This window comes from Neophocaena asiaeorientalis, unplaced genomic scaffold, assembly GCF_003031525.2.
Source record: "Neophocaena asiaeorientalis asiaeorientalis breed wild unplaced genomic scaffold, Neophocaena_asiaeorientalis_V1.1 scaffold82, whole genome shotgun sequence".
Taxonomy (NCBI): domain Eukaryota; kingdom Metazoa; phylum Chordata; class Mammalia; order Artiodactyla; family Phocoenidae; genus Neophocaena; species Neophocaena asiaeorientalis.
Window position 1 is genome coordinate 7,721,921 of NW_020173068.1, and position 23,877 is coordinate 7,745,797.

Genomic DNA, 23,877 nt, shown 5'->3' on the forward strand with positions numbered 1-23,877 from the left:
GATAATTTCTAAGTCCCTCGCTTTTTGGATGAGTCCTAGTGAGACCAACCGACTGCCCATTTGTGGCAGATGTGGAGCCCGAGTCCAGTTTGCCTGACTTTGACATCATCAGGGCTATGCGTTTTTTAACAGTACCTTCCTGCGTTATCCCTTTAAGTACATCCTGACAACATCCCTGTGAAGTCAGGGGGCAGGAATTATTGAGGCTTGGGGCATGAAGAGCCTTGTCCGATGTCAGGGCTGGAAAGGCCAGGAGCACAGGGCTCTTTGGGTTGAGTTCCATTTATCCCACATTGATTGAGGGGCTACCGTGTGCCAGGTGCTATAGTGGGAGAGACAGCCTGGCCAAGGGCCTGCCTGGAGGTGGTCACTGACTGTCCCTGGTGCTCTTGGCAGAGTGGGGCCCCCTGGAGAGACTCTCCTCGCCCTTAGGAAGGGCCCTGATTCCAGACCTGGGCCAAGAGCTTGGAGTCCCTGAGGAGCTATATGGCACAAGGGTGGGTGGGGGTCTGTGACCTCGGCTGTTGCCACCGAGTCCTCACTTCTCATGACTCTGTCCCCATCCTCACTTCCTCTGTCTCTCCCTCCCTCCCTCCTCCTTCTCTCTGTGGCTCTTTGTCCGTTTGTCTCCATCTGTCTCTCTCCACGTGTAGTTCCTGTGCCCCTCACACCGTTCTGTCGTACCACTGCTACCCCTCTCCCCCATCACGTGCTCTCTCCTTTGTGCCAATGCAGGCGTGCTGGTCACCATGACAACAGAGACAGGCCCAGATTCTGAGGTGAAGAAGGCTCAGGAGGAGGCCCCGCAGCAGCCTGAGGCAGCCGCAGCAGCTACTACCCCTGTGACCCCCGCAGGCCACGGCCATCCCGAGGCCAACTCCAATGAGAAGCATCCACCCCATCAGGACGCCCGGCCTGCCGAACAGGTGTGTGCCTGAGAGCACGGGATCCCTCTTCCTGCCCAGCCAGTCCTCCAGAAGGGAGGCAACAAGGAAACTGAGATGTATTATTGACCCCTTACATGCCAAGCACTGTGCAGGGGGCATAGTGTTCATTTCTGTAATTAATTCCCTGAGACCTAAGAAGGTAACTATTGATTTCCCCATTTTACACTTGGGGAAACAGAGCCTCAGCAGGGTGAAGTGAGTTACCCAAAGTCACATTGCTATAAAGCGACAGAAGTGCAAGTCAGATCTAGATCTGATTTTGAAAACCAGTGTTCTTTCAACCTTATTTTCCTATCCCCCAAGGCTGTCCATTCTAGCGGGGCAAGCCCAGGGTGACTGCAGAGCAAAATTCATCACCCTAAAAAGAGACAGAGGACTTGGGGGATCATCTAGCCATTGAATTCACACCTCCCCGAATTCACAGCTGGACCAGAGAGGGCAGGGACTTGGCCAAGGTCATTGAGGGTGTCAGTGACAGAGTTAGGACTAGTGGGCAGGGCTCTGACCTCCCTTCCCTCCACTAGATCAGTCCCAGCCTCATGCTAGACCCAGTGACAGACTGAGGAGGAGGAGACCATGTCCTGATCACTCATGCGCTGTTCTCGGCAGATAGGACAGCTCCCACCTGCAGGGGAGTAGTGGACCCCTCGTATGAGCCCACCCATTGTACGCAGAAGCTCTGGCTCTCTTCCTGCACACACCCATCATTGACCGTGGTCACCTGGGGGGTCTTAGGGGGCAGTGGCTCTCATTTTGGGGTCTGTCTGAGCCCCAGCTGCATCCTTATTGCATCTCATTTGGACGCAAAGCTATGGTTTCTAGCCCGCTGACTAAACCCTTCCCTTGGTTGGACCCGTAGAGCCTAGACATGGAGGAGAAGGACTTCGGGGAGGCCGATGGCCTGTCGGAGAGGACCACGCCCAGCAAGGCCCAGAAGTCGCCCCAGAAGATTGCCAAGAAATACAAGAGTGCCGTCTGCCGAGTCACTCTGCTCGATGCCTCTGAATATGAGTGTGAGGTGGAGGTAGGGAGCATCACAGGCCCCGTCCTTGGTCCACCATCCTCAGAGCCAGGACAGGCCTCTGTGCGCATTCAGCCTGGGCCAAGCCAGAGGGCATCCACTCTTCAAGGAGGCCTGGACCGACTGCCGCGTCCTGGGGAGATGACCCAGCCGGCCCTCCTTTGCACAGATGGTGGCACTGAGGCCCGCAGAGGGCTCTTCTCATTGCAGATAGTGTTAGGCGAGGCACAGGGCTGGTGCCAGGAATCAGGGTGGCTGTACCTCGGCAAGGAGTCACCATTTCAGGGCTGATCTGTAGCCTGGTAGGACCTGGGCTCTTTCATCTCACCCAGCAGACGCTGAGGTTTCAACCAGAATCATTTTCATGTATATAATGGGTGTGGAGAACGCTTCTCCCTGTGAAGTACCCTATCCAGGGCACCAGGACAAACTGGTCACTCGAGGCTTCCATGGGGAGGTGTCCCCCAGGCATAGGGAGGTGGCCCATTGGAAGGACCCTCCCCCCCAGGCTGTGGAGACACCCTGTGGCATGGCTCTGGCCCACAGTGGGTGGCTGAGCAGACACCTCCTCTCTGGGGTCAGCCCTCCTGGTCCCACATGTAGCATCTCCCTTTCCTGTACAGGCTGGAACTCCCACCCGAATTCTGAGCTCTCACTTGCCCCCTTCAAGGTTCTGCCGCGGTCCAGGCACCATTCCTGGCCCATCCACGTGTATGGAAGAGTCCAGAGGGTGGCTTTACTGCTGAGAGTTACAGGACCCACCTTCCTTTCTCCCCTGATCCCTGGTCTTAAGGGACCGACTTCTGAGGCCTGGGAGGCTGGCTCTGTCGTCTTTGCCGGGTTGGGTTTTTTTTTTTGTTTTTTTTTTAATGTTTATTTCTTCCATAGAAAGGTTGCAGGGTGGACATCTGGCCTACTCCTGGGCAAAACAAAGGGATATCTTCTCCCTCTTTCCTCCTGCCCATGGTGGCCCCAAGGTGCTGTTTCAGCTCCCCTAGAAGAGTGTAAGGGTTTGGCCGAGGCCACTCTCTCTGAAGCTCTCCTCCAGGCTCAGGAATCCCTTGGTTTCCCAGCTGCTCCCCACATTCAGGCCTGGTGCCAGTCCCCAGTGACCTAGCCAGACCTTGCGGGGACCTCACCCGCTCCCTGGAGTCCGCTGCCTCTTTGGGTAGTGACTGCTTCATGTGCCCCCTGCCCCGTGATCCCTTTATCGATGCTCATCCTCACCCCTGTGGGTTTGGGGTACCCAGCCAGGTTCTGGGCTTTGTCCTTCTGAATCCTCAGGCCCAGATGGTGTTCAGAGAGGTACCACGCCTTGCTGATGGGAGTTGAGGGGAGAAGGTGGCTCGAACAGTGCTGCTTGCAGCTGAGGCTGATTTAGGCTCTGTGAGCCCCTGTGGAACCTCACTTGCTGCCTGGGTAGAGGTGATGCGCCCTTAGTGTAAGGGGAGGGGCCAGGGGAGGACAGTCACGCTGTGACCCTGAGTCCCAGGCCCTCCCCTCCTCCCCTGCCCATGTCCCTCACATGTCAGGTGGCTTGTCTCTTCCTCTCACACTCAAAACTCAGACTTTTGGTTTTCTGCTCCTTGGGTCCAACTTAGCCTGTTTCTCCTAATCACTGTACAGGAAGGAAAAATCAGTCACTCCCCCACCCCATTCTAGCTTTCCCCCAAGCAGGTCTGAGCTCTAGGAGGGCCCCAGCAGGGCTTGGAAGAAGGCAGTTGTTGGGCTAGGCATTAGTGTCCCCCCAGGATTCCTTAGGACTTGGAGAGGAGAGCCAGGTGGGTGGCAGGAGTGCTGAGATCCTCCCCAGATGCTGGAAACCTCTTGCAGGTTTTCAGGTCGTCCTGGTGGAGCCTGGGGCATTTCCCCGCCCCATGCTGAGGTGCGTTCCGGCCTCATGGCAGCTCTGCTCTTCTCTTCAGAAACACGGCCGGGGCCAGGTGCTGTTTGACCTGGTCTGTGAGCACCTCAACCTCCTGGAGAAGGACTACTTTGGCCTGACCTTCTGTGATGCCGACAGCCAGAAGGTGCCTGGACTGGGGAGTGGGGCTGACTGGAAGGCCTGCCCTGGGTGGTGGGGGGGTCTCTTCCCTTAGGCCCCCATTGGCCTGGCCACATCCCATGGCTTCCATCAGTCCTCAGATCTTCATTAGGTACCTTCTGTCTGCACGCCTCCAGGGTTCAGCCTGCCCTGTCCATCCTCAGTTCTCTGTCTCCCCTGTGCCCCTTCCTTGGGGGCCTGCAAGTCAGCCCCAGATGGGTATCTGGAGAGCCGTGGCATGGCTTCCTGTGGGAGCTGAGGCACTCGCCCCCAGCCCCTCTTCCCCACCCTTGGGAAACTCCTGCCCGAGTTTCCTTCTTCCCACCAATCCCACTGCAGCTGCATTACCCGTTCACCGTGCTGCCTCCAAGCACTAACAGGCTCAGGGCCCCGGGTCCCAAACCCTGAGTGAAGCCAGGCCTCATTCCCTTACCTCCCAGTCCCCTGGGGAAGGGACCCAGACAGCTCAGCCAGAGAAGGGTGTTCCCAGCTGAGGGGCTGTTGGCAGGGCATTTCGGGACGTTTCTCTCTCCTAGCCCTACCCAAGTCCCCTCCTCCATCTCCCTCTAATGAACTCTATCTTCTCCTACAGAACTGGCTGGACCCCTCCAAGGAAATCAAGAAGCAGATCCGGAGTGAGTGACTTGCTGTGGTTGGAACTGGTAGTGGAAGGTGGAGGGGGGGCTCCAGGCCTTGAGGGCCCTAGGTGCGCTGCTCCTTCCTCCTTTGGGAAGTGCGTTCGGACCCGTGAGTTCGTTTGCTGTGTGTGGCACATCTTGGGGAAGGCAGGGTATTGTTTTAGAGATGAGGAGCCTGAGGCCTGGACAAGAGGAGTCACCCAGCAGGTTAGCAGAGGGATCACAGCTGCCTTCAGGACGTCAGCCCTAGAAGGGACCTTCAGAGTCATCTAGGGCAAGGGGACAGACCGATGGCCTCAAAACAGCCACCCTTCTGTCCAGGGCCAGTGCAGGCTTCGGTGATCAGTGACCTTTGACTCAGCTCAGAATCCTTGTCCCCACAGTACTCTAGGCCACTGCCAACTGAGAGGAGTGAGTGTGTCCTGTGTTTAATGATGGGTGACTGAGGCCCAGAAAGAGGCAGGTGTTTACCCAAGATCACAGAGTGAGGTATGGGCCACGCCAGGTCTTGAGCCCTGGCCCCCTGGCACCATCCTGCACTCTTTTCAAGGCCTGGGTCAAAGACAGATGAGCAAGCCAAAAACCTGTCTTTTCTGGCCCAGAGGAAAAAAGGCATGTTGGGAGGGAGGTGGGGCAGCCTTCAAACGCCAGAAGGGGGAGGTAGGTGGCCTCAGCCAGGGGGCATGCGGTGAGTGGGGACTTGGAGCCTAGAGGCAGTGATGCCTCCACTGGGGGCTCCTCCCCTTGGCTGTGCTTGGGCTTCCTGGTCCCCTGGCTGGAAAGCTAGAGCCAAGCCTGTTGCTGTGACAGCAGGCAGCTGGGCCTAGGGATGCCAGCTGACTATGCAGGAGGGGGCTTGAGGGATGCTTCTTGTAGCCTCCTGTAAGTTGGAGATAAAGAGGCAGGCTCACGGACAGAGCCCCCCTCTCTGGGGCCAACAGGGTCCTAGGCCTGGCCTTTATGCTGTCCCCAGGAACCCCAGCCCAGCTGGGAGGCCTGGCTCTCATGCCTGAAAGAATCAGAACACACACAGTGGCTGAGAGTGTTTGAGAAGGACCAGGACCTTAGAAAAGAGAAGCTGCTGACAGAATCTTTGGGTCTCGACTCCCTCCCCAGGGCAAGAAGTGATCCCCTCGGGTTATGAAGGAGCAGGGCTTCCTCCTTTATTTAGTAAAGCCACAGTCTCTGTTCCTACCCCTGCAGTCTCCACCCACTCACCCCAGTTCTGGCTTCTGGAGCCCCCACAGAGCAATTTTTTACCCACTTTCTTGATTTGTGACAACTCCAACCTTCTGAAGGTGGCACCTGAGTCCTTGTGTCCTGGCCTTCAGAGTTGGGTATATTTCCTCCCAAATCTCAGGGCCCATCACCTAGGGCACTGGGGGCAATTCCTCCACCTCTCTGGATTCCCACATCTCCCTAGCAAGTGGATTAGTGATTACTGCCTCACTAGGTGGGGATGAAGGTTCAGTGATGTGAGTGTGGACAACAGCCAGCACATAGTAGGTGCTTCACGTAGTAGGAGGCAATCTGGTGTGATGGTTAAAAGGACAGATGGGGAAGTAGACTGCCTGGATTTGAATCCTGACTCCATCACTGCTTCTCGTGTTATTTAATTGCTCTGTGCCCCATCATCTGTAAAGTGGGGGTAACCCTTATCTTTAGGGTTGTTGTGAGGATTAAATGAGTTATTAGGTGTTCAACACCTAAAAGGTGCCTGCCCATAGTAACACCCAGTTTATATTAGCCATTATTATTATTATTAATTATTACCATTATTCTCTCGCTCTCTTTTTTTCTTGGCTGTGCTGTGCGGCTTGTGAGATCTCAGCTCCCCGGGATTGAAGCGGGGTCATGGCGGTGAAAGCCCGGAATCCTAACAACTAGGCCACCAGGGAACTCCCCCATTATTATTCTTGAGACAGGGACTGTTTCCCCTTGAGGCTGCTGTTTCCAAGGAGTCAGCTGCAGTCAGGAGCCTAGGTTGTGGAGTCATGTGATCAGAGGCTAGACCTGTTTTCTATCGCTGACTAGCTGGGTGATCCTGGGAGAATGACTTAACCTCTCAAAACCTTCATCTATTAAAAGGAAAGTCTACCTCAGGATCACTATAAAGATTAAATTCCAAAAACACGTGTAAAGTTCTTAGCAAGCCAAGCGACCAGCACTTAGTAAGTGTTGGAGACATGACAGCTGTAGGGTGAAGATGGTGATGCCTGCAGGGATAGGATGGTAGTGATGGCATGGCCTCCAGCCCTTCATGTTCACAGCCCTGCCCTGGATGGGCCTCTCTTTCTCACTCTGTCAGAGGTCCCTTTAGAGCATGAAGCCCAAAATGTCCCAGGGGTGGTCTGACCATTGTTCTGGATTATGGCCTTTCGTCAAGGCCTCCTCCCTCCCCCCTCTTCTTAAGTGGTCATCCCTCTTCTTGGTTTGCAGAGCTTGTTTCCAGCTGAAACCGCAGCGTTTATTTTTCTCTACCTTGTAAATGTGTACCATTGATCTTTCATATCTAAACTTGGAGGTTAACATTTATCCCTGTGAAATGTTCTTTGTTACTTTTAGCCCATTATATTTGCTTTGGGGTCTTGTTTATAATCCAATTCTGCCATCTGAGATGGAGTCACCATTATATAGGGCAGAGTTTTGCAACATGTTTTCTGAGAAACTTTAATCTGGAAGGATGCCCTGTGACACATAGATGCAACAGGTCAAATGGATTCTGGGAACTCTTGAATGCATGTCCCCCTTCAAGAGGTGCAATGCACGGTAGCAGAGTGAGGGCTCTGAGAAGTCCAAAGTTAGGAAACCTGTTTAATGTGGTATTTTCTAGATTAATTATCTTCCCATTAATGTCCTGGGGGCACAGACTTTGGTGTAGAGGGAAGAGCATGGGCTCTGGATCCAGGTGGCCTGGGCCTGAACCTCAGCATTGCCACTTCCTAGCTTGTGACCTTGGACTTGGCCACTTTACTGCCTGGGCCTCACCGTCCTCATTTACAAAATGGGGATAATCATTATCAAGGACTTACTTACAGGGACGTTGTGAGGTTTAATGAAGCAATGTTTGTAAAGTAATTAACAGCATGTCTGGCATGCACCATTGTTTTCTTTCTTTCTACCTTCCTTCCCACTGCTAGTTCACAAGTCTGTTAATCTGGGCCTCAGTCTCCTCATCTGTCAAGTGGGAATAATGTGCCAGCCTCTCTTTTTGGATTGTCCTAAGATGATTGTTATGGGAAGACTGAAAAATTGCCCATGGCATGGTGCATCTGGGCCACCCACGGGTGAGATGGGGCCTCTCTGATCTCTCCCCCATCTTCTCCTCTCAGGCAGCCCCTGGAATTTTGCCTTCACAGTCAAGTTCTACCCCCCTGACCCTGCCCAGCTGACAGAAGACATCACAAGGTGAGGGCTGGGGAGGGGTGGTGGTGGAGGGGGATGGACACAGAGCCCTGGGAGACACAAGGTGGTATATGGTTACATGATGGCTGGTGCAAACCCAGATGCCTACTGAGGCCGGGCAGACAGCGTCAACAAGGGAAGCCAACTCAGTGCAAGAGAAAGTGATGCAAACAGAGTGGTCAATGGCAACTGACCCTTGACTTCAGAGGGGGAGGTGTCACAGGGAACAGTGGGGCTCAGTGTGAATTCAAGAGGACAGATGCCGCTTAAACAGTTGCTGTTCTGCTCGGGCAGTCACTGCCATGTGGGAATCAGGCCTGATAGTTGGAGTGAAGCTAGAGATTTGAGAGTAAAAACCGCACTTTTTAAATATTGGCAACTAATTTGAACTCTTAAAAAGCATGGTGTGTGCCATCTCTGGGTAGGATAAAGCAGACATGTCTGAAGGCCGATGTGCTGGCTGGACCGCCAGGTTTTAACTTTGGGGATAGGAGGGATTAGAACACAGATGCCTTTGCAAGTGGGAGTTTGGTCCTGTGTGCTACTCTGTGCACATGGCAGCCGTGTGGGAGTCAAATGAGGCATGTGACCACCCCAGGGAGGCAAGCCCAGGCTGCTGGGGTGAACGTGGATTGTAGGTGCAGGCCTGTGCCTCAGTGCCAGTAGATAACAAGGCTTAAAGATTAGAAGGGGGTGCAAAGCATCTCAGGATGAGAGCTTCCATGGGGCTCATCCTGCCTCTGAAATCCAAAACAGGGAGGGGCCCTTCTCTTTATCTAAGCCCCTTCCAAAGAGATAGTCTTACTTTACAATATCCTGGGGCTGTGTCATCCTTATGCGGGCGGCCCTAAACACCCACCAACCGTAGGATGTGGCTTGGAGTTATTCCTACAGCAGGAGAGGGAGCTACTAAGCCATCCTCTGTCTCCTATTGGGTCCCTCCTTAATCTCTGCCATTTGCCAGGCAATGGGCCAAGGTCAAGATACGGACTCTGGCCTTGGGAGATAAAACAGATATCCCTGGAATAGATCAGACCTGAGGCCTTGGCCTCATTAGCCCCGCTCTAATCCCTGAGGGTCAGCTTGGGGCCAAGGTGGCAGCAGCAGGGTCTAAACTTCATTCCCTAAAGGGCTGAGAGCTTTAGACCAATACAGCCCCCATCCCCTGGTCTTGCCCACTGGTGCCTCTCCTCTTTGTGCTGGTCCCTGGACATTGGGCCTCTAGGGACACCAGGAGGGAAGTTAGCCCTGCCCGGTGTGGCTGGCCTCAGAGGATGGGGTGGTAGTAGCAGCTGATTTAGTCAAAAATATTTAGAACCCAAATAAACTGGTCAGAATGACAAAGTGACTGAAATGAAAGACTGATCAGTGTGTTTGGTAATGATTTCTGAATTTGGAGACTTTTGAATGATATGCTTATAAGCCCACACTCGATGCCTGTAATGTTTGAGCAGCTGCTGGCTCTGAGCCTCTGCCGTGGCTCTGAGCACACACTGAGGCCATATGTATTGTACTTTTGGCCAGAGCTTCAGTTCTGACTGCAAAATAATGTCGTGGAGCAGTAAAAACTATACTAAGTAAAAGCCACTTAAAAGGAAAAGAAACAAGTCATTGGAAAAAAAATGGTGAAACATAGCAAAGTGGGCAAGGAGGTATTATAGGCTGAGCATGAACTGGAATATTTTAAAAAATTACACAGTAACTTAAAAAGGAATAAAAAGTGCTTTGTAATGGTTCTAAAAGTTGTAAAATCATCCAAGTGTGCATGAAAGTTATAAAAAAAATCATGGCCTAGTGGTTGGAAATGTTTCTTTTAAACCAGTTTGGACAATTCATTTAGAGCTGGAGCCAAATAAAAAAGTTTTGAGAAAACATTGGCAAACAGGTTAGTCCAGACAGTGGAATATGGTGCAGAAGTTAAAATGAATAAAGGGGTCACGTGTGCTGACATGGGAAGGGCTCTAAGGCACATAGTTGGGAGTGAAAAATCAAGCTGTGTGGTCAGATATAGCGTTTGATAACATTTACATGGTAAAAACACCCATGAACCAAAACTACATGTATTTTAAAAAATGTATTTTATTGAAGTATAGTTGATTTACAATGTTGTGTTAATTTCTGCTGTACAGAAAATGATTCGGTTATATATACATATATATATATTCTTTTTCATATTCTTTTCCATTATGATTTATCACAGGATATTGAATATAGTTCCCTGTGCTATACAGTAGGACCTTGTTGTTTATCCATTCTATATACAATAGTTTGCAACTGCTGATCCCAAACTCCCATTCCATGCCTCCCCCACCCCCTCTCCCCTCTGGCAACCGCAAGTCTGTTTTCTATGTCTGTGAGTCTGTTTCTGTTTCATAGATAAGTTCATTTGTGTCATATTTTAGATTCCACATGTAAGTGATATCATGTGGTATTTGTCTTTCTGTTTCTGATTTACTTCACTTAGTATGATAATCTCTAGTTGCATCCATGTTGCTGTAAATGGCAATATTTCATTCTTTTTATGGCTGAGCAATATTCCATTGTATATATGTACCACATCTTCTTTATCCACTCATCTGTCGATGGACAGTTAGATTGCTTCCATGTCTTGGCTAATGTAAGTAGTGCTGCTGTGAACCTAGGGGTGCATGTATCTTTTCTAATTACAGTTTTTTTCTGGATATATGCCCGGGAGTGGGATTGCTGGATCATATGGCAACTGTATTTTTAGTTTTTTGAGGAACTTCCATACTGTTTTCCATAGTGGCTGCACCAATTTACATTCCCACCAACAGTGTAGGAGGGTTCCCTTTCTGCCACACCCTCTCCAGCATTTGTTATTTGCAGACTTTTTAATGATGGCCATTCTGACCGGTGTGAGGTGGTACCTCATTGTAGTATTGATTTGCATTTCTCTAATATTTACCGATGATGAACATCTTTTCATGTGCCTATTTGCCATCTATATGTCATTTTGGAGAAATGTCTATTTAGGTCTTCTGCCCATTTTTTGATTGGGTTGTTTTGTTTTTTTTTGTTATTGAGTTGTATGAGCTGTTTGTGTATTTTGGAAATTAAGCCCTTGTTGGTTACATCATTTGCAAATATTTTCTCCCAGTCCGTATGTTGTCTTTTTGTTTTGTTTATGGTTTCCTTTGCTGTGCAAAAGCTTGTAAGTTTGTTTAGGTTCCATTTGTTTACTTTTGATTTTATTTCTATTGCCTTGGGAGACTGACCTAAGAAAATGTTGGTACGATTTATGTCAGAATGTTTTGCTATGTTCACTTCTAGAAATTGTATGGTGTCCTGTCTTATATTTAAGTCTTTAAGCCATTTTGAGTTTATTTTTGTGTATGGTGTGAGGGTGTGTTCTAACTTCATTGGTTTACATGCAGCTGTCCAACTTTCCCAGCACCACTTGCTGAAGAGACTGTCTTTTCCCCATTGCATGTTCTTGCCTCCTTTGTCGAAGATTAATTGACCATAGGTGTGTGGGTGTATTTCTGGGCTCTCTCTTCTGTTCCATTGATCCATATGTCTGTTTTTGTGCCAATATCATGCTGTTTTGATTACTGTAGCTTTGTAGTATTGTCTGAAATCTGGGAGGGTTATGCCTCCTGCTTTGTTCTTTTTAAAAAAATTTTTTTTTAATTTATTTATCTTTGACTGCATTGAGTCTTCATTGCACTGTGCGGGCTTCCCATTGCAGTGTCTTCTCTTGTTGCAGAGCACGGGTGGGCTTCAGTAGTTGTGGCTCATGGGCTGTAGAGTGTAGGCTCAGTAGTTGTGGCACATGGGCTTAGTTGCTCCGCAGCAGGTGGGATCTCCCCAGACCAGGGCTCTAACCCATGTCCCCTGCACTGGCAGGTGGATTCTTAACCACTGCCCCACCAGGGAAGTCCCTCCTGCTTTGTTCTTTTTCCTCAGGATTACTTTGGCAATTCTGGGTCTTTTATGGTTCCATATAAATTTTAGGATTATTTATTCTAGTTCTGTGAAAAATGTCATGGGTAATTTGATAGGGATTGCATTAAATCTGTAGATTGTTTTGGGTAGTATGGCCATTTTAACGATGTTAATTCTTCCAATACAAGAGCATGGGATATCTTTCCATTTCTTTGAATCATCTTCAATTTCCTTTATTAATGTTTTATAGTTCTCAGCATATAAGTCTTTTACCTCCTTGGTCAGGTTTATTCCTAAGTATTTTATTTTATTTTTGATGTTATTTTAAAAGGGATTTTTTTCAGCAATAATAGAGCTCTTGCACGTAGAGGATTGGTAACTTGTTCCATGGTGGCAAGAAAGAAGTCTTTTTTTTTCTTGCTGTATAATGTTTCAGTTTTAATAATTTTGAAGCACTTGGATGCATTCAGAAATTAAAAATAAAAATCATAGGGGCTTCCCTGGTGGCGCAGTGGTTGAGAGTCTGCCTGCCGATGCAGGGGACTCGGGTTCGTGCCCTGGTCCCGGAGGATCCCACATGCCGTGGAGCGGCTGGGCCCGTGAGCCATGGCTGCTGAGCCTGCGCGTCCGGAGCCTGCGCTCCACAACGGAAGAGGCCACAACAGTCAGAGGCCCGCGTACCAGAAAAAAAATAAAATAAAATAAAAAAATTAAAAAAAAAAAAAAAATCGTAGATTAAAAAAATAAATAAAAGGGATTTTTTTTTTTACATTTCCTTTCTGATATTTTATTGTTAAGTGTAAAGAAATGCAGCCAATTTCTGTATGTCAACCTTGTATCCTGCTGTCTTGCTGAATTCATTTGTCAGTTCTAGCAGTTTTTGTGTGGCATCTCTAGGGCTTTCTATATGTAATATCATGTCGTCTGCGTATAATGACAGTTTTACCTCTTCCCTACCAATTTGGATACCTTTTATTTCTTTTTCCTGACTGATTGCTGTAGCAAGGACTTGAAATACTATGTTGAATAGAAGTGATGAGAGTGGGTATCCTTGTCTTGTTCTAGATTTTAGAGAGAAGGCTTTCAGCTTTCACTGTTGAGTATTATATTGGCTATGGGTTTGCCATAAGTAGCTTTTATTATGTTGAGATATGTTCCCTCTATACGCAGTTTCATAAGAGTTTTTATCATGAATCGATGTTGAATTTTATCAGCTGCTTTTTCTACATCCATGGAGATGATCATGTGAAAACCACATGCATTTCTATATGTCCATGGAGGAAAAAGGTCTAAACACCACAGGGATAACAGCAGTGACCTCTGGGGGAGGGAGTTAGGACCGAGAATGGACATCAAGAGGAAATTTAGAATTATCTCTAAAGTTTACATTTTTCCCACAATAAGAGTATATTAATAGTATAATTAAAAATACATCACATTTTAAAAAAATGGTTAAACCAGCAAAGCAGTCCTAATTTAGCTTGAAAATGAGTTAGAAATCGAAAATGTTCCTATAGTAGGAAAAATCCTTCAAACTTAGAAATGAACAAAAATGCTTAACGTTGCACGAAATGTTACATAACCATCTTCTAGGATACACCCAAAGTATTAACACACGACATGCCAGTGTCTGGGAACATTTCTCTTCTGCTGCGCTGAGCGTTGATCAGTTGGTGCTGACGGATCGGTGGGCAGCTGTGCTTGGGGGAATCTAGGGAGGGAGTGGCCCCCGTGCCCATGCCAGCTCTCCCCTATGTCCAGATACTACCTGTGCCTGCAGCTGCGGGCGGACATCATCACAGGCCGCCTGCCCTGCTCCTTCGTCACGCATGCCCTGCTGGGCTCCTATGCCGTGCAGGCTGAGCTAGGTGACTATGATGCTGAGGAACATGTGGGCAACTATGTCAGCGAGCTCCGCTTCGCCCCTAACCAGACCCGGGAGCTGGAAGAAAGGATCATGGAGTTGCACAAGACGTACAGGTGAGAGGGCCTCCGCCCAGGCCTCCCCTTGCTCCTTGCCCTGTTGGCCAGAACCTTCCTGGCTAGGCCACAGGATCGTATGCTGTAAGTACCCCACCTGGCTCTGCCGTTGACGTGAGGTGTGTCTGAGAGCACATCATCTCATCAGATGGGAATGATGGTAACTTGCTATGTGACCTTAAATGACTGCTTGGAACTTCAGGTTCTTAAGCTCTTGTACTGGTATGGTAATTCCCTGTCCTTGGCCTCTGAGAATCGGTCTCTTTAACTGCCAATTGGAGATGATAATAATGATTGTGTGTCCCTGGTTAAGTGTCCTGATGTCTCCGGGCATAAAGTTCAAAAGTTCACATTCTAAAGCCAGACTGTCTGGTTCACCTTTTGGCTTTGTCTGTTTCTAACCAGAGGATCCCGGGCTGGTCATTTCACTTGCCTGTGCTTTAGTTTCCTCATTTGTTTAATGGGGGCACTAATAAAACCTATGCTGTAGGGTCCTGGAGGGGCTAAATGGTGCATATTAGAGACACACTGCATGGTGGCTATTATTGTTGCTCTGTGATTTGAGGAGTTGAGTAGTTGATTGTGCAGTGGAAAGCAGCTTGTGCCAGGAGTTAGAAGATAGTTAACTAGTTGTGTGATTATGGGCTGGGTATTTAACCCATCAGCCCCATCTGTTACCTGTATTTGTAAGGACTTAGATTATCAGTGTTTCTCAACTACTGGTATTCGGGGCAGGAGAATTCACTGTGCAGGATGTTTGGCATCCCTGGGCCCCAGGCATTAAATGCCCATAACACCCCGTCAGTCATTGTAACAACCGAAATGCATCCCCCATTTCCAAATCCCTGCCGTGAGGGTGATACCCGCTCCCTGAGGGGACCCTTGGAACTAAATGATCCTTTTAAGCTGGAAGTACTTTGGATTCTAAGTCCAGGCTTGTCAGGGGAACCCAATGTGATAAATGACGTGGAAGTGCATTGTAAACTGTAAAGTGCTGTGCATGTGGGAGGGGGTATGGTGATATTATCACATTGCTAATAAGGATGGAGGGAATGAGGAGGGTTGCGTCCTGGGGAGAGAGGCCATCTGGAGAGAGGCCCAGGTCCAGAGGTGGAGGGATCATGTACGTGGGGAAGAAAGCCTGCTGGGGTGTGATGGGACACGAGGTCTGGGTGGCAAATGTGTCTCTCAGAGACTTGCACACCAACTCTGATTGGCTAGTAACGGCTGCTGTTGTATTGTGTTGAGCAGGTTACTGAAACCGTGCAGCCGGTTAGCAGTGTCTGCCTGGGTTCTTTGTCATCCCTGTTGTAGGCAGCAAGGTGTGTTAGGGATTTGCAAGAGTCCTAATAATTCAGAGGGGGAAGTTCAGATCAATATGGGCTGGAGAAATCCTAACGGCCATCCCTTCAGCTGTAACAGCTCTTTTGACATAAAGCAGATTGACTTCCAGTGTCCAGGTATTCTGCACAAAAGCTCCCCGAGGTAGACAGAGCACAGGAAACTGAGGCTATGAGACAGATGTAAACGAAGTGGCTGGGAACATGAACCATGGAGCCACATTGTCTGGATTCAAATCCTGACTTTGCTACTTAATAGCTGTGTGCCCTTAGGCAAGTTATTCAACCTCTCTGTGCCATAGTTTCCTCATCTATAAAGTGGGAATAGTGATATCTACCTTATAGTCCTGTTATGAGGATTCAAATGAATTAATACATGTAAAGTGCTTGGAACAGTAACCAGCATGTAGTACTCAATACATGTTACTCAGTAAATGCTGTGAGAGTATACAGTTTCCTGGCAGCCAAAGCCAAGAAGGAACTTGATGAATTATGTAACTCTTCTTTTCAGAAAGGAGAGAGATTCCTCCTTTCCTCAAGGGCGATTAAGTGGTTTCTGATACAAAATTCTGCGAAAAATAGCCTTTATGGGTAATAATTTAGGAGCCCCTGGGTGATAATGGTAAGCAATGTCATCCACAGTGGTTTCACTGTCGTGAAGAAACAGAATTTATGGCTCCCATTTAATCCAGTGGCAGAATGAGGCAAAAATCTGGACTCCCGGCTGAGGCCTTGGACGCTTCCTGGAGAAAATAAAGCTGGACCTGAGCTTTGGCAGGAGATGAGAGTTCAGCGGACTGAAGCGGGGGCTAGGGGTGCACTGTCCGGCACTGAGAGCAGAGGTGAGGGACTGGGGAGGCCCAGCCACACTCCTGCTCCAGAATGCTTGCCTTCCTGGAATCACAGGCTCTGATCACCGTCATCTTCGGCTGACAGGGCTCAGGCCTTGGTCCTTCCACTGGCCACCAGCGACCACTTTCTTTCCCTTAGGGGCATGACCCCAGGAGAAGCAGAAATCCACTTCCTAGAGAACGCCAAGAAGCTTTCTATGTACGGAGTAGACCTGCACCATGCCAAGGTATTGCTGGGTGCCAGGGTTCCCCTAGGTTCTGGGGGATGCTTCTGAGGAACTACCAGGGTCTTCTGGAGGGCTTGGTGTGCCAGACTCTGTGCTAGCTCCAACCTGAAGCCTTTTCTCTTCTCATTTCTCATAACTTGACCTTCCATAACCCTTTATTTCCCCATGACCCTTATTATTTTCTCCTTGTATTATATTTATTTATGAATCTGTCTGTGCCACCGCTAGATTGAGAGCTTCATGAAGGAAAGACATAGGCCTTAACTTATTTCTGTATCCTGAGCATATAGCATACGACCTGGTATGCATAGGTACCCCTAACTGTTTGCTGGGTGAATGAATGATTGAGTGATGGATAGAGAAAATGATTGAACAAGTGAGTGGGTGAATAAAGGACAAAATGAATGAACAAATGGCTCTGTGAGGGATTAGTCAGTGGGGCTCCAGCATGGATGCTCAAACCCTGCTCCTGACGGCTCATTACAAGCAGAGCTCAGAATGGGGTTTCGGGGTCACTCCACGGTCCCTTCTCACACAGGACTCTGAGGGCATCGACATCATGTTAGGAGTCTGTGCCAATGGCCTGCTCATCTACCGGGACCGGCTGAGGATCAACCGCTTCGCCTGGCCCAAGATTCTCAAGATCTCCTACAAGAGGAGTAACTTCTACATCAAGATCCGGCCTGGGGAGGTGAGCCTGCCTTGGGAATCCCTTCTTCACCAGGATCAGCTAAAGTGAAGGGGACCCCGGCAGCTGGGCCTGGGTTTTTTCCTACCCAGGATACATGGATGGAGATGCTGGGTGCTGGGTAGGGAGACAGTCCTCTTTTGCTGGGGCTCTCTACGTAGACTTTGCACTTTAGGTATGTGCCTGCACACACACACACACACACACACACACACGGGAGTATACGCATAAAGAAAACCACATATATTCAGGTTATACAGATCAGGGAATGTTATGTCCATGTCCCTGATTTGCTTACATGTGGTACTCATACGAAGATACACACAGACACACGACTACACACACATGCAAACATGAATATGCCCACCCTCCACATCCCGCCCATCACAAAGTCCGCTTGGTTCTACCTCTAGAATAAATACGAGCCCGTCTGCTTCTGTCCCTCTGTCCACTGCACCAGCCACCGTCTCTCCCCTCCATCCCTACACTGTCCTTCTCACTGGTCTCCCGGCCTCCACTGCCACTCCAGGCCATTTTCCTCGTAGCTGCTGGAGAGAGCTTAGAAGTCCCTTGCATCAGTTCATGTCAAACCCACCCCACTCCCACTCCTCACTTGAACCTTCTGAGAGCTCTCCTTAGCTCTTGGACTCAAGTCCTAACTCTGTCTGGCCACCTGCCTCTCCCACATGCCTCTGCCCCGCCGCCCCACGCCCACGGGCACTCCAGCCCCTTCACCCTTCTCTGAGATCCTTGAATAAGCAAACTCTTTCCTGCCCGAGCCCTTTGCATTTGTTGTTCCCTCCACCTGAAATCCTCTGCCCCACCTTCTCACATAGCTTTGGTTCCTTTCCCATCCTCCAGTTCTCTGCTCAGAGATCCCCTGTGTAGAGGGCGTTCCCTGATCACCCTTTCTAAAGTAGTGCGCCTGTGCAGGCATTCCCTGTCACATCACACATCTCTATCCATTCCTTTGTGCCCTTATCAGTATCTGAGATGAGCTTGTTTACCCATTTATCATCCCCCCACCCCCGCCCCGCCAAGAATCTTCTGTCTTGGTCACCCTGGTGTCTCTGTTGCTTAGCTCTGGATCTGTCACAGAGTAAGGGCTTAATCCAGCTGATTGATTAAATGAATGAATAAATGAACGAACAGGCCAGAGTCATACAGGCCTGAGAAAGAGGTTCAGAAAGGATGGACTGGTGGTGAGTGGGCCCAGGCCTTGCTTCTGACCCACCCTCCCTGGTTTTGCAGTATGAGCAGTTTGAGAGCACGATTGGCTTTAAGCTCCCAAATCACCGGTCGGCCAAGAGACTGTGGAAGGTCTGCATTGAGCACCATACGTTCTTCCGGTGAGCCTGCCCCTGGGGTGTGGTAACAGGGGCTGAGGCCGAGGCTGTGAGTGGATGTGGGTGACGGCTGTGTTTCGTCAGTAGGAGGAGTGAGTAGGGACTCTAGGAAAGCCCTCCTCCTCCTCTTTCCCCAAGTCTCTCACCTTCTGGACCACTTAGAGTTGTCGTAGGTGGTGGGACAGCGGGACGGAAGGCCAGCTGTGGTCCAGCCTTGGGCCTGGCGTTGCGCGTCTGATCCTCTCTCCTTGCCTCCATCCCTCCCCTGCAGGCTGGTGTCCCCTGAGCCCCCACCCAAGGGCTTCCTGGTGATGGGCTCCAAATTTCGGTATAGTGGGAGGACCCAGGCACAGACCCGCCAGGCCAGCGCCCTCATCGACCGGCCCGCGCCCTTCTTTGAGCGTTCCTCCAGCAAACGGTACACCATGTCCCGCAGTCTTGACGGAGGTATGTCCCACGCTGGAGGTGGCGGGGAGAGTGGCGTGTAGAGGGGGGTGGGGGCATGCCGGGTCCTGTAGAATGAGCATTGGAGGCGGTGAACACATCACAGTTGATTTGCACCAGGCATGGTGGCCCCAGAGCACTGCTGCATCTGGGGACTCTCAGTGGGTTAGTCTAGCCTACGGTACCACTTCTGCTGGAATGTGACACTGACACTCTGGGCTTCTCACAACTTCCCTGAGTTGCGGCCTTTTGGGGTCCCAGGTTCAGCCATATGGTTTTCTGGGCCCCCTTCCCAAGAAGCTTAGCGGTTCACAGCCTGTCACCATTCTGGAATGGTATATTGTAACTGCAGTGTGGAGCTGGTGATGCCTTACTGGAGGCGAAGGAGTTGTTCCCAATCATTTTTTTGGTTCCACTCGGCTCTGGGCTGATTGACATCTAACTGCATGGCAGTCTCCACTGCCCCCGTTTCTCTTGAGTTGATAGGTGCCTTGACTTTTTTTTTTTTGGTACGCGGGCCTCTCACTGTTGTGGCCTCTCCCGCTGCGGAGCACAGGCTCCGGATGCGCAGGCTCAGCGGCCATGGCTCACGGGCCCAGCTGCTCCACGGCATGTGGGATCTTCCCGGACCGGGGCACGAACCCGTGTCCCCTGCATCAGCAGGCGGACTCTCAACCACTGTGCCACCAGGGAAGCCCGGTGCCCTGACTATTAATGAGAATTGGCCGTACATTGCCCTGTATCAAGCAGACCAGGGCTTCTCAAAATGTGGCATCAGAACCAGCTGTGAGCTTGTAAACATGAGAAGTCCCAGGCCTTTACCTAATCCTACTAAATCAGCACCCTTTAGGGCCCAGAACTCTCCCAGGATATGCTCACAAGTTTATAGGAGAGGGTCAGAAGCCACATGGGGCATTGGGAGTTAGGCAGAGTTAGGTCTCAGCCTTGACACTCACCAGTTGCTCCATGGATGCAGGAGGTGGTCCATAAATATTTGAATGAAAGGATGGGAGGCCTTGAGCAGCTTAACTCCCCTGGGCCTATTTCTTCTTCTGCAAAATGAATAATACCTACTTCATTGTGTTATAGGGAGAACTAAACAAGTAATACCTCTACCACACCCAAAACAGTTCATGGCACATAGTAGGACCTTAATAAATTGTAGGACCACTAATAAATTATTATTGCTTTTAGGTCTGTAGGGGGTAGCTTGAAGGTAGGAGATGGGGACTTTGGTGGGGGACCAGCAGATGCTCCCAGAACATATTGGAGCTGGCATCCAGGCAAGGCAACAAATATTTCCTTAGTGTTAGATGTGTGCCAGGCCTTGTGTTAGGTCCTGGGTACGGTTTTGAGTATAAGTGTGGCCCTTTCCTTTGAGGAGCTCACAGAATAGTAGGTTTGTCAGCGTTCAACATGATTCAGCTGGTGGGAGAAGTATGTACAGAATACAGAGCAGCCCTGTGCAGAGAGGGTGACAACTGGGCTAGAGTCTTGAAGGATGCTTAGGAGTTTGCCAGGTGATCAGGAGGGTGATATGTTTCCAGTAGTATGGAGGTGAGTCCCGCCCCAGGACTCCCTGGCCGTGTTCGGAGGACGTGCAGTTTTGCAAGGGTCCATTTGGGGCTCAGGAAGCTCCCTATTCTCCTTGAGTAGGTACAGTGCTGAGAGCTGAGATTTAAGCAAAGGGAAAAGAGGGCTGTGCTGTCCTTCTGTCCTCCCCTGCAGCTCCCATTACCATGCTGGGGGCTGAATGAAACCCAGATTGTTCAGAGCAGCAAAGATTGGCCCAGAACTGGTGAAGTTCATTATCTAGGAAGCCCGGACTCTAAGCCAGGAGGCCTGGGTCCTTGTCCTGATTCACTGAAAGGTTACCAGTGGGACCTTTCTCCTTTCAAGGTCTCAATTTATCCTCTTTAAAGTGGGGATAGTAATTCCCATCCTAGCCAGCAACACAGAGTATTATGTGGATCTAATGAAATAATGTGCATAAATGGGCAGTTTGTCAAGTGATATATATGAATAAAAGGGATAATTATTCTTTAAAAAAAAAATCTATGCCAATCCTGAGGATGATCTGTGCTCTGATGATTTTAATGCAGTATTTTCCAGCCATTTTTTCCACTGAGACACGAGCCCTGGGCATAGTCTGGGTTTTGCCCAGTGTCTGATGTGAAGTCTGTAATTCCATCCCTTTCTTTTCTGTTCAGAAAAGGATTTTGGAATGCCAGTGAGTGAGAAAGATGTTAGTGCAGGGATCCCCTTGATTTCTCCCTAATTTAAAAAGAAGGTAAATCATGTGCAAACCTCAGAACTTTAACTTTCACTAATAAAAGCTAATCTCACAGTATCTGTGTCTTGTTAAATAACAGTCAAGCGAGTATCTGCTACGACCACCACAACAAAAACAGTAACATTTGTGAGCCAACACTGATCGAATTGGCTCACTCTGAGCCAGCCGCTGCTTCTCTGAGACACATTAGCTTCTCTGTTCCTCCTCCCAGTTGTCTGAATTAGGTACTGTTCGTAGATGAGGAAACTGAGGCCCAGAGAGGTTGTATAACTTACCCAAGATCACACAGCCAAGAAGAGATGGATTTGAGATTTGAACCCAGGCTCAAGTGCTGTAGAAATCAGGGGAGGGCCTGGCGCTGGAGGTAGCTCTGGCTCTCACCACCTGAGTGACCTGGGGAAGGCCACGCCACTCCTCTGGGCACTGGCTCCTTATCCCCAGCGTGTTGAGGCTGTGGTGGTATCTGCTCTACACCAGGCATGGTTGGGCGGGCGGTGGGTTGGCTCCTGTTCCCTGTGCCTGGGAGGTGACTCACATGGCCGCCCGGCCGTCTCTGCCCACTTCAGCAGAGTTCTCTCGCCCAGCCTCGGTCAGTGAGAACCACGACGCAGGACCTGACAGTGACAAGCGGGAGGAGGATGGCGAGTCTGGGGGGCGGCGGTCAGAGGCTGAGGAGGGAGAGGTCAGGACCCCCACCAAGATCAAGGAGTTAAAGGTACGAGCCCCGCTTCCTCGTACCCTCTGACCTGGGCGTCAGGAGGCTGATCCTGGGTCTAGGCTCAGCCTTGACCTTCAGGTGCCCTCAGCGGTGGCCAGGCACCCTTGCTGTGCGGCGCACCACGGACAGGGCCTTGCTCTTGGGCCGTGCTCAATACCTGGAATCCGCAGGTGGGGGTGGGGCACGCTGCCCACCCTGTACCCTTCCGCTCACTCTGCCCTGCTTTCTGGGAGGGGCACTCTGTTCCCTGGTGGACTCCGGCCTCCTCTTGCTCACTTCTAATTTGCCCTTTTGCCTGTGATCTGGATCTGCACCGCCCCCACTCACCCATGATAGGGTGTCCCTGCAGGCCACAAGGGTGAGGTTCAAGTTCCTGCCGCCCGCGCCCATTTCCCACCAACCTGTGCGCATGCTCTCGCAGGCCCGCGTGGCCTGAGACTCGCAGGTGTTCACTCACAGACGTGTACCCCCTCGCCCATAGGGTTATGTCCCCGGACGTGCAGGCAACGTGCGCACGCACACGGGCACGTGCACACACGGGTGTGCTGGGTTTCCTTCATGCACCCCCACCTTGGGAGCACAAGCTCCTGAACACACACTGACAGCCAGAAGCATGACTCTCCAGAGCCCCACTTCCCATCTGCCGAGTGTGATGGGCCGCTTTGCCTCCAGGCCTCCCGCCCCCTTCTTCGCCTTCCTGGGCTCCCTGCTTCACGTCCCGTACCTTCTGACGACCTCACTGCCCTGCTGGTGGCCCACCCAGCTTCCCAGAGTGCTCTGGGCTACCTGCTGGACCAGGCCAGTCGCGGTATCTCTAATCCATTTGCTCTACTGACCCTGCTGGTTCCTTTTCCTCCTCCCACGTCCCGCTAGCCGGAGCAGGAAACCACGCCGAGGCACAAGCAGGAGGTACTGCATGGGGCCTGTCCCCGCCCACCCAGCCATTCACCCACCCCAGTTCATTTGTCATCACCCCACCATCCATCCCAGGCTCACATCCCGGCACCACCTCAACTTCAGCTTCTCCTCCGCTCCCGGCCAGCCCCCTCCCTCACCCAACCCCACCCTCCATCACCCCCTCCCCCGCTTAAGCTCATCAAGAGACTCCAGCCCCCCCAACCAACCACCCGTGTTTCCCTCCCTCCCCACCTCTCCCTCCCTTTCCCAGCTTCATGCTCTGCCTCTCCAGACCACGCTGTGCTTGCTTCCCACCCACTGACCATCCCCCACTGTGTCCCCCAGTTCTTCCAGGCCATTCTGTGCTTTCACTGAGCTCATCTCCACTTCCATCCCCCACACCTCCCCCCACTCCCACCCCAAAGCCTTCTTTTGACTCTTCTCCTCCCTGTACCACTGTCTTGTCATGCCTCCGCATCTGTGTCCCCTGTGTCCCCCCACCGACCAAGCTTCTTTTTGTATCTATGGGCAACCAGATGTGGGAGTGGGGGGTGTGGGGAGGGAGGGGCCACAGAGCACATCTGTCTTCTCAGCCCCAGGTGCACCTCCCGCGGGCGGGGCCCCTGCTGCTCCAGCTCTGCCAGGAAAGCCTCCTCCTCCCGTTTGCTGCTTCTCTCAACACCCTCATCCTGTGCTAACCACTTCTCCTTCCCTTTCACATAGTGTCCAACTCTTCCCTTGATACTTAACTGCAGGAGAAGTGGGTCTGTTCTTGGGCTGCTGAGGGAAAGGCCAGAGGCTGGGGCGTCAGAAAGGCCTGGCTCTTGGGTTTCAGCCCCAGTTCTGCCACTGACTCTTTGAGGGTCTTGGTAAAGTCCCCTCAGGCCCCAGTCCCCCATCTGCACAGCAAGGCATTTGGACTAGGTTTCCCCCAGGCCCTTATCCTTCAAGGATCCACTGCTCCTTTCAGCCTTGGGGAACACCACATGATCACAGGACCAGTGCAGCAGGTTCAAGATGGAAGGTCACCAGCCACGTCTTAGGTCCGTGGCGGCCCAAACCCACCCACCTGTGCACCCTCTGTCGGGTTTGATTTCTCAGACAGACGTTGTCCTGAGACAGCTGCTCAGGA

The 23,877-nt window shown here is 50.7% G+C and overlaps 1 protein-coding gene across 7 annotated transcripts in view; it reads left to right on the forward strand.

Annotated features, from left to right (window-relative positions):
• EPB41L1 (erythrocyte membrane protein band 4.1 like 1) overlaps positions 1-23,877 on the forward strand; it is a 110,476-nt gene that overhangs the window by 56,705 nt on the left and 29,894 nt on the right. For 3 of the 7 annotated variants that reach the window (XM_024743072.1, XM_024743073.1, XM_024743077.1), the window contains exons 2-13: positions 736-926; positions 1,807-1,971; positions 3,894-3,998; positions 4,605-4,647; positions 7,983-8,058; positions 13,723-13,941; positions 16,272-16,359; positions 16,898-17,050; positions 18,299-18,396; positions 18,665-18,840; positions 21,697-21,845; positions 22,722-22,757. In XM_024743072.1, the coding sequence (XP_024598840.1) occupies positions 750-926; positions 1,807-1,971; positions 3,894-3,998; positions 4,605-4,647; positions 7,983-8,058; positions 13,723-13,941; positions 16,272-16,359; positions 16,898-17,050; positions 18,299-18,396; positions 18,665-18,840; positions 21,697-21,845; positions 22,722-22,757 (1,485 nt within the window). In that variant the 5' untranslated portion in view covers positions 736-749. The remainder of the gene's footprint in view (positions 1-735; positions 927-1,806; positions 1,972-3,893; positions 3,999-4,604; positions 4,648-7,982; positions 8,059-13,722; positions 13,942-16,271; positions 16,360-16,897; positions 17,051-18,298; positions 18,397-18,664; positions 18,841-21,696; positions 21,846-22,721; positions 22,758-23,877) is intronic. The other 4 variants (XM_024743074.1, XM_024743075.1, XM_024743078.1 and 1 more) reach the window with 2 other exon arrangements.